This window comes from Oratosquilla oratoria, chromosome 18 (assembly GCF_046742065.1).
Source record: "Oratosquilla oratoria isolate Oo_2021 chromosome 18, ASM4674206v1, whole genome shotgun sequence".
In the NCBI taxonomy this organism is placed as follows: Eukaryota; Metazoa; Arthropoda; class Malacostraca; order Stomatopoda; family Squillidae; genus Oratosquilla; species Oratosquilla oratoria.
Genome location: NC_134794.1, coordinates 53,610,396 through 53,623,201, shown reverse-complemented (window position 1 = coordinate 53,623,201; position 12,806 = coordinate 53,610,396). Strand labels below are relative to the sequence as shown.

At 37.6% G+C, this 12,806-nt stretch overlaps 1 protein-coding gene across 4 annotated transcripts in view; it reads left to right on the top strand.

The window, feature by feature from the left end:
- The window catches only part of LOC143035217 (uncharacterized), a 56,387-nt gene extending 43,856 nt beyond the window's left edge, over positions 1 to 12,531 (top strand). For all 4 annotated transcript variants that reach the window (XM_076201956.1, XM_076201953.1, XM_076201954.1 and 1 more), the window contains 2 exons: positions 1,218 to 1,317; positions 10,973 to 12,531. In XM_076201956.1, coding sequence (XP_076058071.1) covers positions 1,218 to 1,317; positions 10,973 to 11,887 — 1,015 coding nt within the window. In that variant the 3' untranslated portion in view covers positions 11,888 to 12,531. The remainder of the gene's footprint in view (positions 1 to 1,217; positions 1,318 to 10,972) is intronic.
- Positions 12,532 to 12,806: the final 275 nt, after the last annotated feature.

Genomic DNA, 12,806 nt, shown 5'->3' with positions numbered 1-12,806 from the left:
GGAATGTTTTCTCTGTTGGATTGATTTCTTGGGTAGTTTGGTGAAGTATAGAATTCAACAGTTTATTGTGGGGGGCTTGTTTTGTGATCTGAATGTGTATATGGTTTTGTTTGGACATGTTGTGAGATACTTGAATAGGTTATTTTAGATATATGAATAGGATACTGCTGGATTATTTGTATGTTTAGTGGGCTGTGTTTGTGTGATGTGCAAGGGGTGGGTGTCGTTGAGGGCTCTTGCACAGAACTGTGTGCCTGTGGTTCTGACATGCTACTCAATGGGGAGAGATTTGGTTTCTGAATATGTTTTATTGACTGATGATAACTGTTGCCTTGAGTTTCAATGATTTGAGACTCACAGCTCCACAGTAGCTGGCAATGGTCCTTGGACCCTCCCATTGGACTGTTATTTGTATTGTACTAGTATGGAGACTGCCACTGGCTTATAGTAATTGTAGGAGGGGAACAGTTATCAGGTATCAGCTCTGGTGGTGGAATAAATACAGTCAAAGTTGATAGAGATCTTGAGCCTAGTCTGGACACTCAGTGCCAGCACCTTGGACCCTCACCTCCAGATGGAGCTGAGGGTGTTGATAGGTAGATGGGCAGCAGGGAGATGAGTCTTTGATGTGTGTCTCCAGTTTTATTCCTTTCTAGCACACCATGCCTCCCTACTACACTGTCCATTTGCTCATCTACCCCAGTATTTAGATCCCTCAATGCTACTACCCATCATTGGTCCCTTTTAGTGCTGCTAACTTAAAGATTTATTTTGTATTCTTTGTAGGATGTCTTTTCTTTTAATTAGTGGATTCCATGCTATTGATGCTTAAAGTGTATTTTTTAGGGGTTGTTTCAGTACAGTGATAAATTGTCTTTCTGCTGTCCAGGTGCTGCCACTGTCTTAAGTATATCAATTTTCTTGTATGCCTTTACTGTAGGGTCTTTAATGTAATTTACTCAAACATCAAATGGTAGCTGCTGCTTGCTCTGGCATTCTGAGCACATAGGGCAAAGGTGACAACCTCAGTCATAGCTAAATTCCTCCTGCTATCAGCTATTTTTTTTTTTTATTAAATATGTCATTCCACACTCTCATATCTCTTAGATTTCTTTCTTGATGTCATACTGGATGGTTGTCAACTTTCTCTAACTAGAGTTGATTTGTAGTTTTTATCTTCAGAAGCTAAATTCTTTTCTTTATTTTTTCTGTTGTAGGATACCACCAGAAAAAAAGGTGTTCATAAATGAAGTGATTCCACTGTATAATCCAAGTGACTTTAAGGTTCACTTTAGAGTCAGCCAAAAGCAAGTTGAGGTAAGTTGTTCCCAAATTTGTCGAGCTTTAATGGATTCATGAGCCAATAGATGCATGTTTAAAAGAATATGTTGCTGCGTGTGTGCACACACACACATGCCATACATGAATTTAAGAGCAAACCAGACACTGTGAGATACAAAGGGAGGACACCACAAGCATAGCTCCCCTTCCCGTAAGATACAACTAGGTAAATACACATGCTCACATACACATAAGCATAAGCATATCAATAAAATAGTTGGAGAAACCTATAATTTATTGAGGTCAATAAAAGTGGCATTTGCCTATTTGGACGAGGAAATGATAAGAAATTTTTTAACTACACTAATAAGACCAAAACTCAAGTACGTAGCAACACTATGGACACCCAGTACCAAAAAGAATATAAAGAAGTTAGAAAGAATACAAAGAGCAACAACAAAACTGGCACCAACTCTTTCCAAAATGACATACGAACAAAGACTGTCCAAATTAGAATTACCAACTCAGGAACAAAGAAGGTGAAAGAGGAGACTTACTAACTATCTATAGAATTATGAAGGGAATGGAAATATTAGATAAGAATGACTTATTGAAATGGGACAATGGAAAAACAAGAGGACAAGAAAAGAAACTAAAAAAAAGATAATTACAGAAGAGATCTAAAAAAAAAATAGCTTCCCACACAGAGTGATAGATACTTGGAACAAATTGGACAAAGAAACAGTGTGTGCAAACACTATTCAAGATTTTAAGAAAGAACTTGATGCTGAGAGATACAAAAACGGGTCACCACGAGCATAGCTGACGGTCAACTTGAATATTCAAATGAAGGAATGTGTAATATCTTAAACAATTATTTTAGCTCGGTATTCGTAAACGAAACACCTCAAAGTGAATCCCAAACTGAAACCTGTGAAAAGTCTGGGGTAAACTTACTACGGTAAATATAACAAAAGAAAAAATTAAAAGGTGTATAGACAAACTCAAAGTTGATAAAACACCAGGGCCTGACGGTTGGCATCCAAGAATCTTAAAGGAAATGAAAAATGAGATTGTTGTTCCATTAGAAATTATTTTCAAGAAATCCATCATATCCGGAGATGTCTCAAGAGAATGGAAGCTAGCTAACGTTACTCCCATATTCAAAAAAGGTGACAAAAAGAAACCAAATAACTATAGGCCTATAAGTTTGACTTCGATCGTAGGAAAAATAATGGAAACTATCATCAGAGATGCTATCGAACATCATTTAGAAAGTAACCGTTTGATAAATGATAGCCAGCATGGTTTCAGATGGAAATGTTCTTGCGTGACTAACTTACTCGAATTCTACAACACAGTTATCTCGAATTATGACAAAAGAAACAATATAGATTTAATATATCTAGACTTTGCAAAAGCTTTTGATACCGTCCCACACGAAAGACTACTTACTAAATTAGCTTTGCATGGAATAAGTGGTAGCCTATTAGGTTGGACTAGTAATTGGTTGAAAGGTCGAAAACAGAGAGTCGTTTTAAATGGAAAAACTTCTGGATGGAAAAGTGTTGCAAGTGGAGTTCCTCAGGGTTCCGTTCTTGGGCCACTTCTATTCATAGTATATATAAATGATATAGACCATGGACTAAAATCTACTGTTTCCAAATTTGCTGATGATACAAAACTGTGCGGAGTGGCAAATGATCACTCAAACCAATTAGATATTCAAGAAGATTTAGATCAATTACAGCAATGGTCTGAAAAGTGGCTAATGAAATTTAACACAAGTAAATGCAAGGTAATGCACATAGGTAAAAATAACAGTAAGTACGATTACAAGTTATTTGGAAATTCGTTAACAAAAGTGGATAGTGAAAAAGATCTCGGCGTAATTATCAGTAACGACCTCAAATCATCCAAGCAGTGTATTTCAGCCTCTGAGAAAGCAAATAAGATTCTGGGATTGATTGCGCAATCTTTTGATTTCAAAAGTCCATCACTCATTAACAAGCTATATAAATCGTTAGTTCGTCCACATTTGGAATATGCTGTTTCCGTATGGTCACCGAATCTCATTAAAGACATTGACAGACTGGAAAAAGTACAACGGCGAGCCACAAAACTGATTCCAAATATAAAAAATAAATCATACGAAAATCGACTAAAGCACATGAATCTGTTTTCCCTAAAAAAGCGTAGACTCAGAGGTGACTTGATACAGGTCTTTAAGATTTTGAAGGGAATTGACAACATCAAAAGTGACCAAATTTTCACATTGAATGAGAATCAGACAAGAAACAATGGTCTCAAACTGTCCGGAAATAGATTAAATTTGGAAGTAGGTAGAAACAACTTTGCCAACCGTGTAGTTAATGAATGGAATAAACTTCCTGCACAGGTAGTGCAATGTAGTTCAGTTCAAAGCTTTAAGAATCATTTAGATAAATACCTAAGTAAGATGCTGTAATGATTATAATTTATGTTATATTATTTGTTTTTGTTTTGTTATAATTTGTCTGTCTGATTTTCATTTATTATTAGTTATATGTCAATTTATAATCATTTACTATTTACCTGTTTGTTATTCAACTATACCTATGCATTTATTTATGTATTTTATTTGTTATTTTTACATTATTATAGTTTTAATTTATTATTAATATTATATATATATATTTTTTATTTTATATATATATATATTGTGTTTATGTTATATATTTTTTTTCTTTTTTTTTGCATCCGACCTAGATATGGATCAAAAGGTCTCCTGTCGGCATGCTCCGCCTTTGTAATCCTTTGTAAATGCACACTTAAAAATAAACAGGAAATTGTGAAACTACGTCAAGGAAATACAAAATACACACAAAATCTAGAAATGGCCAAAGTCATGAATAATCACGTAAAGTCTAAAGGAAGTGAAGTGTGATCTCCCCCCATCAGTGAAATAATAACAAAACAAAAAGAAATAATGGAGCAATTAACAAACCTTGATGTTAGGAAATTGCACGGCCCAGATAGAATTGCAAACTGGATACTAAAAGAATGGAAAGAAGAACTAATGGACAAGATATGTAACATAATAAGTTGCTCACTTAAAGAAGGAAAAATACGAAAAGACTGGAAAAATGCATTATACTAATATATAAAGGAAGAAACAAAGAAGAACCAACTAAATACAGATTGGTCTCACTAACAAGGATTGTAGCCAAAATTTGTGAGAAAATTATTAAGAATAGATGGGTAAAACACCTGGAAGAAAATAATTAAATAAACCCAAGACAAATATGGGTTCAGACAAGGAAGATAATGTACCACAAATTTAATCAATTTTTACTCAAGACTTACAGGTATAATACAAGAAAGGGATGGATGGGCTGAATGTGCTTGATTGGACTTACAAAAAGCCTTCGACAAAATACCACACAAAAAATTATTAAAAGAATTGGAAAACATAGGAGGGTTACAAGGCATCCTACTCGACTGGATAGAGGACTTCCTGAATGGTAGAAAGATGAGAGTAGTACATACATACATATACCAAGGCTTTTTCCCCCTTCCAAGGGAGGTAGCCAAAAAGGGAAAGGCATAAAAACACTCCCACCCATTTCATCCCTAAATACACTCCACACCCCTCCCACCCTTCCTCTCATCTGAGCACCTCCTGGATGACGGGTCATCCCTGCACCCTGCCCACTGCCCTGGGTCAGAAGCAGTGTCGCAAGACACAGTACATCCACAGCAAGGCCGCTTCATTTAATCGGCGACCCCCCCTCTCCGTCCCCCTTTGCATATAAGGAGAGGACGGGGAGAAATCCCTTTGGGCTGCGTCAAAAATTACTCACACATACTACCCCCCCCCCCCGCCCATTCCTCCTCATGCAGTCACAACATCATCCATATACAACCATTCTCCACTCACCTCTGTCTTCCGTCCTCTCCCTTCCTTCCTCAACAGACATTCCCCTCTTCCCCAAAGCCCCCTTCACCCCATCCATCCACCTCATCCTAGGACGTCCCCTCATGTTCACTCCCTCCACATCTGCCTTCCATACCTCTTTTACTAGTCTTTCTTCACTCATTCTTTCCATGTGTCCAAACCATCCTAATATTCTTTCATCAACCCTCTCTCCCAAATCCTTTTTCACCCCTGTTCTCCTCCTCACCTCCTCATTTCTCACTCTATCTAGCCTAGTAACCCCCACCATACTTCTCAGACACCTCATCTCAAACACATTCAAACTCCTTCTCTCTTCTTCTCTTATGTTCCACGTTTCTGCCCCATACAGTGCTGTTGGCACAATCACTCCTTCATACAGTCTCCTCTTCGCATCCATTCCCAAATGTCTATTTCTCATTACACTCTTTAAACCACCAAGGCATTTACTCGCTTCTCTCAATCTACATTCTACCTCCACCTTCACTCCACCTTTTCCTGCTACACTTGCACCCAAGTATCTAAAACTATCCACCTCCTCCAGTCGCTCTCCCTTAATGTTCACTTCTAGTCTACTGCCACTTTCACCCCTTGTACATCTCATCACCTTACTTTTACCCACATTTATCTTTAGCTTTCTTCTATCACATACTCTCCCAAACTCTGCCACCAGCTTCCTCAATCCCTCCTCTGACCCTGCCACAAGTGCAGTGTCGTCCGCAAACAACAGCTGGCTCACCTCCCACTTTTCTCCATTTTCTTTAACCATCTCCAATCCCTGACTCACTACCCTTGCATTCACCTCTCGCACCACCCCATCCATGTATAAGTTGAACAGCCAGGGCGACATAACGCATCCTTGACGAAGTCCCACCTTTACTTCAAACCACTCACTCTCTCCATTTCCAATCCTAACACATGCTCTACTACTCACATAAAAACTCTTGACAGCTCCCAAAAGCTTTCCTCCTATCCCATAAATCTGCATAACCTCCCAGTAGTACTCAGAGAAAAAAATTCAGGTTGGAAGCAGGTGATTAGTGGAGTTCCACAAGGATCAGTATTGGCTCCAATGATATTCACTTTTTATGTGAATGACATGGATGATGATGTAGAATGTTACATAAGCTTCTTTGCAGACGATGCTAAATTGTTGAGGAAAGTAAAAACTGAAACGGATTGTGAATCACTACAGGGAGACCTAAACAAGGTTTGGAGATGGAGTAAGAAATGGGAAGTGGACTTCAACATTAAGAAGTGTAGCATAATAGAGTTCGGAAAAAATAAAAATAGAATATCAGGACAATATAAAATTGGAACTAAGGAGGTAAAGAAAGTGGGATCTGAAAAAGATCTGGGATTAATTACCTCAAACGACTTGTCCTCTTATACTGCAAGAGACCTGGGGCAGCAGATTGATTGACTTCTTGTGTTAAGCCATTCAATAAATACTAATTTGACTTGTCTTACCTTGATGTATATAATGGTACATACACATACAACAGTGTACATATACACAACTCGTGGAGCAGTTGGTAGAGTTCCCGGCTGTTACTATGGTAGTCGGTGTTAGAATCCCACCTTGGGCTGAAATAATTTCAGTATTGCTGCGCTGCAGGTTGTTACTCCAACTCTCGTGGGCGGGGAGTTGGGTGTGTGTGTGTGTGTAAGGTCACAGCATTACCCAAAGATTGGTCATATGAGCTCTGAGCTCTCTTCTTGGAGGGAAATAGCTTTTGATCACGAGTCCAACACACGATCCAAGACCATGGTGAATCACATACCAAAGGTCCTTTCCCCCATATAAGGGGGTGGGCAAGTGAAAGCACACATTCACCTCATGTATACTAATACCCATTTAATACCCCTCCCATCTTGGCACCTCATGGATGAAAGATCATCACTGTCCCTTGCCATACTACTTGAGTCACAGACACTGCAGCAAGATGGTGTTTGCACAGCAGGGCTGGACAACCAGAGCTGGTTTATCTCTAATCCAGTCAAAATGTTTTATAGAGTTGAAGGGAAGAACATCCTTTTGGGTCATGTTATCCTTCCATTAGTTACAGTCTTCTTCCTTTCACTCCTATATTTTGCACATTCTCAATCCTACTACACAGACAATATTCATGTATCTGAGGCCCCCCTTACCACCATCCATCCACCTTGGCTTTAATTCTGTTCTATCTAAGCCATTGTTCTAGGTTATCTATGTTTGTGTATACTTAGCAGCTGTTTTGTGATTACTGTGTTGGGGTTACAGCATCATGTCATCTGTATGAATGAGTGCTTTGGTGTTAAGCTATGGATTTGGGATGGGGAGACCAATTGTGAAGGAGCTAAATAGTGCAGGTGAGAGTATTGCTTCTTGGAGGCTTCCATTGTACAATCTTTTAATTCCAGATAGTGGGTTGCACACTCTTCTAGCTGAATTTTTTTAGCCATTTCTTGTTGTGGATGTCTGTCTTAAATATCTTTTTTGAAAGTATGTGTCTGAGGACTTAATTGAATATCTTGTTTGTGTCTGTGACCACTATGACTGTTCTTTCAGGTGGTGCTTTCTCATGAAAGTCAAACTTATTGAGTGATATTTGTGAGAAGTGTGCTGGTGGAGTGGTCCTCCTTGAATTCATGCTGGTTAGGGGAGGTGGGCAGTTTTGTTTGGCTCTTTCTTATATCAGTCTTTCCAGTTTGGATAAAGTGGATAGTTGATCTTTTCCAAATAGTTGTAATTTTGTTGTGACTCTGATGCACTTGGGTCAAGGTTTTTTAGATGGATTTGGTCTAGGCTTTCTGCTTTTTTTTTTTTTTTTTTCTTCTCTCTCTCCAACATCTTTGATAGAAAAAGATGTAATGAAGCAGTGTGGGTAAACAAGCTTCAGCTGTCAGGACCTGCTGTGGAGATGCTGTGTCTTGCTGAATTGTGTGTGACTCAGGCAGTGGGCAGGGGACAGGGATGGCCCATCACCCACAAGGATCTAAGATAAAAGGGAAAACAAATGAGTGAAGGATGGGTGACTTTGCTGGCCCCCTCCCTATTAGGAGAAGGCCTTTTGGTATGTATGTTGTTAGAAAAGGGTGCTCAGGAGCCAAGATTAAAGGGAAGTGGGTAATATCTGGGTGGAAGTGGGTGCATGCCAATGCTGGTTACCTCCCTCATAAAGGGAAAGACACCCATTAGTATATAGAAAGAAAAAGGGCGGGGGCTGGCATTTGTGTCTGGTTTTATCTTTTATGTAATTTTTGTTATTGCCCTTTTTTCTGGAGTTCTGAGTTTGAAACTTGTTATAGAGAAGTATTTGTTTATAATATTGTACTACTGTTTTGGTGTTGGAATGATTTTTCCTTGAGTTGCATGAGATTTTTTTGTATGGATGTGTGTATTTATCTACCTAGTTGTATCTTACAGGAAAGGGGAGCTAAGCTCGTGGTGTCCCGTCTTTGTATTTCTCCGTATCCAGTTTGCTCTTGAATTCTTGTATTGTTTTTGCACACACTGTTTTTTCATCCAATGTGTTCCTTACCACCTCTGTGGGGAAAGCTGTTTTTTTCAGGTACCTTCTATAATTGTCATTTTTAAGCTTCTCTCCATGTCCTCTTGTGTTTCTTTTATCCCAATTTAGTAAGTCTTCTCTATCAAGGACTTCCATGCTCTTCATAATTCTATAGATAGTCAACAAGTCACCTCTTTCTCTTCTTTGTTCCAGAGTCGGCAACTCTAATTTTAACAACCTTTCTTCATATGAGAGTTTTGATAGTTCTGGGGCCATCCTCATGGCTGCTCTCTGGATTATCTCAATCTTCTTTGTATTCTTTTTTGTACTGGGTGACCACAGTGTCACAGCATACTCCAATTTAGGCCTTATCATTGTGACTAGTATTTTCTCAACCATTTCTTCATCCAAGTAGGTAAAAGCCCCTTTTATTGCTCTTAGCAAGTTATAGGTTTTGCCGACAATTTTGTTTATATGTTTGTCAGTGGACATCTTTTGTGATGATCACTCCCAGGTGTTTTTCAGATCTCTCTTTCTTTACTTCTTTTTCTTCAATTTTATATCGTCCTGATATCCTTTTTTTTACTTTTTCCAAACTCCATTATGCTACATTTTTTAGTGTTGAGTTCCATTTCCTAATTCTGACTCCATTCCCAAACCCTGTTCAGATCTCTCTGTAGTGAGTCACAATCTGTTTCAGTACTCACTTTTAGCAATTTTACATCATCTGCAAAGAAACTCGTGTAACATTCCACTGATCCTTTTGGGACTCCATTAATTACCTCATAAGTAGAAGTCTTTATTTCTGAACACTACCCTTATTTTTCTTCCATGCAAAAAGTCCTCCATCCATTTCAATAGTTTACCTTGTATCCCTCCTGTGGTTTCCAGTTTTCTTAATAGTTTTTTGTGAGGGATTTTATCAAAAGCTTTGTAGATTTAGGAAAACGTAATCAGCCCATCCATCCCTTTCTTGTATCATATCTAGTAGTCTTAAGTAAAAGCAGATAAAATTTGTGGTACATGATCTTCCCTGTCTAAATCCGAATTAAATTCATTATATTGTTATCCTCCAGATGTTTTATCCATCTACTTTTTATAACTTTTTTCACAGATTTTAGCTACTGTGCTTGTTAGGGAAACCAGTTTGTAATTTGTTGAGTCTTCCTCCTGTATAAATTGGTACAATATCAGAATTTTTCCAGTCTACTGGCATTTATCCTTCTTTGAGCGAGCAACTTGTTATGTTGTATATTTTGTCTGCTAGTTCTTTAGATTCTTTTAATATCTAATTTGCTATTCTATCCGGGCCATGTGATTTTCTGACATCGAGGTTCATTGTTTGGTCTGTTATTTCTTTCCATGTTACAATTATTTCATGCGGGGAAGGGGATTTTGCTTCTCTCCCCTTAACCTGATGATGTATTTTTTTTCTAGTGAAAACCAACTTGAAGTGTTTGCACATAACTTCAGCCATTTTGGTATCTTTTGTGTATTCTCTGTTACCTTGGCATAGTTTCACTATTTCCTGTTTGTTTTTTAGTTTCCCATTTACATATCTATAGAATAGCTTTGGTTGATCCTTACATTTTTCTATTATGTCTTTCTCATAGTTACATTTCCTTTCAGTTTATTTTCATTCAGTGCTACCACATCCATCATTCTTCTCACAAATGTACTGCTCTTCACCTCATGATTTGCTTACTTGTACCACATTCATCCATCCATCCACATTTAATGACGCAGTTACTAGGATTTTGTTTGGAATCTTCCTTCTAAACCCTTGTTTGCCTTGACTGCAGGAGAACCTTAATTTATGGCTCCACATTCAATTCCATATAATTGCTTTCTATGATATGCATAGGAACATTGTGGCAAAATTCTTATTCCAATCAAAGAAGCATGGGAAAATAGAGCTGAAGATTGAGGATAGGATAAAGGATATATTCAATGAGGGCAGTAGACAGGAAGGAAATCAAAAGTAAAGAAATGGCTCAACATTCCTCTGTGAGTGGAGATTTGTCTCTGAGAGATGAATGCTGTGTGGCTGTAATCTATAAAGGTGCCTTTAAAGTCCCTAAAATATTGATTGGATATATCATCATTACTCCATTATGGGGTTATTGTTTAAAGGTTATGAAAAAAAATAATGTAGATACAACAGGATTAGATTAGTATTGATTTGAGGAGTATTGAAAAAACAAAGAGCCTGCCATTACAGATACTTATGCCTTTGACTTCTGATATGTATTATCCTTTACAGGACCTCCTAGTTATCATGCAGCTGGAGTACAGAGTGGAGTCATGGAAGAAATGTCCATTGAAAGATTTGATTTTAACTGCACTGTGGACCTTAGGTAACTTGGAAACATACAGAGAAATTGCAAAAAGGTTTGAAACTGGAGTTAGTGTTGTCTGGTCACATTTACACAACTTCTGTTCAATGATGTGCAAGTTAATGGACCACAAAATATCTTGGCCAACTGAAGATGCTCTTCAGGCTTCAGTTGAGGGATTTCAAGAGGTGGGCTTCCCCAACACAGTGGCAGCAATGGATGGTTGTCACATCCAAGTTCTTAAACCATCCAAACCATATAGGGCTGAAGATTTTTTGAATCAGAGAAACTTTTGTTCAACAATTTTGTTTGGTATTTGTGACGCAAGTAACCGATTCATACATGTAGACATAGGATCTCCAGGGAGCCATCATTTTTCGCACGTCTATCTTATGTCTGATATTGCCGAGACATTACAAAATGACCCAATGTCTCTGCTTTCCCCTGGGCATCACATCATTGCCGATGGTGCTTTTCCTCTTTCAGTGCATGTTATGACACCTTACTATAACAATGGCTTCCTAACAGCAACCCAACAGAAATATAATGACAGACATTGTGCAGCTCGAAGGATCATTGGGGTGACATTTAGTATGTTAAGGAATAGGTTTCGCAGGTTGAATTATAATCTGTTGCCTCAGAGTCCAACCCTTGAAAAAATGATCAAAACATGTTGCATTTTACATAATATGTGTCTTGAGGAAGGTGATGAACTATTAGATTTTGATCAATCACAAGAAGGAGAAATTGTGCATCAAATACCATTTGAGGACTTGCCAGACGGCCACATAGGGACTGAGAGGGCCTTAGTCAAACGGGATGCAATTGCTGAGCAATTGTAGCTTTGTTTCTCTTGCAAAGGATACGTCATTAACAAGAGTGCTATACCAGGTACAAGACAGTTTGTCACAGAACATAGCATATGCTCCTGTAACTGGGTCATGTGTAACTTAACCGAGAACAGGATTAGGCTTGAACTTGTGTCAGCAATATATATATACATATGTTTTTTTTTTTTTCCAAATCTTTAATTACTGTAAAATATAGTGTCTTCTCCAGTATTTCATAAACCAAAGTTGACATATCTGAAAAATTGTAACCACTAAATTTTAATCAGGAAATACAGTTTTATAGCTTTCAATTTACTGCTAGGCATATTTTTACCTGATTAAATGTGGACATTCCTAATTGAACAATAATTTTTTTTTTTGTACAAAAAATTGCTTTGTGGATATTAATAATATTGTAGTTTCAGTTAGCCCATGTGTACAGGCCTAGTCTCACAGTCACTGTCCAGTTATCTGAACAAGTTTCCAGATATTACCATCTTTGCAAAGGTTAATCTTGCTAGGATGAAGTGCCTTTGAACTATTTCATTATAAATTGTAAAATTCATTTCTCATTATGGAGGAATGGGAAAATTTTACACTTAATCTTGAAGTTTACTGCAGGATGTTCATATATAATAAAAGTATAATACAAAATACTCTTAATGTAGTAATTCCTGGATACCCTTAAAATACACTGAAATTTTATAGCAGTGATTGAGGGGAAAAACTATGGTGAGAGGAGTGAAAAAAATTGTAGTTATTATGCAAAAATGCATATATAAATTGTAAATGTTTTTACTAGTTATCACTGAAGAAAGTGGAGTAGTATAAGAATTTCTAGTGTATGATTTTCCTTTAAGCTTATAAAGAATGTTTAGTAAGAGATCTTGTATCTGGTTGAGATTCATGTGACAGCCCCACAAGTTTCACC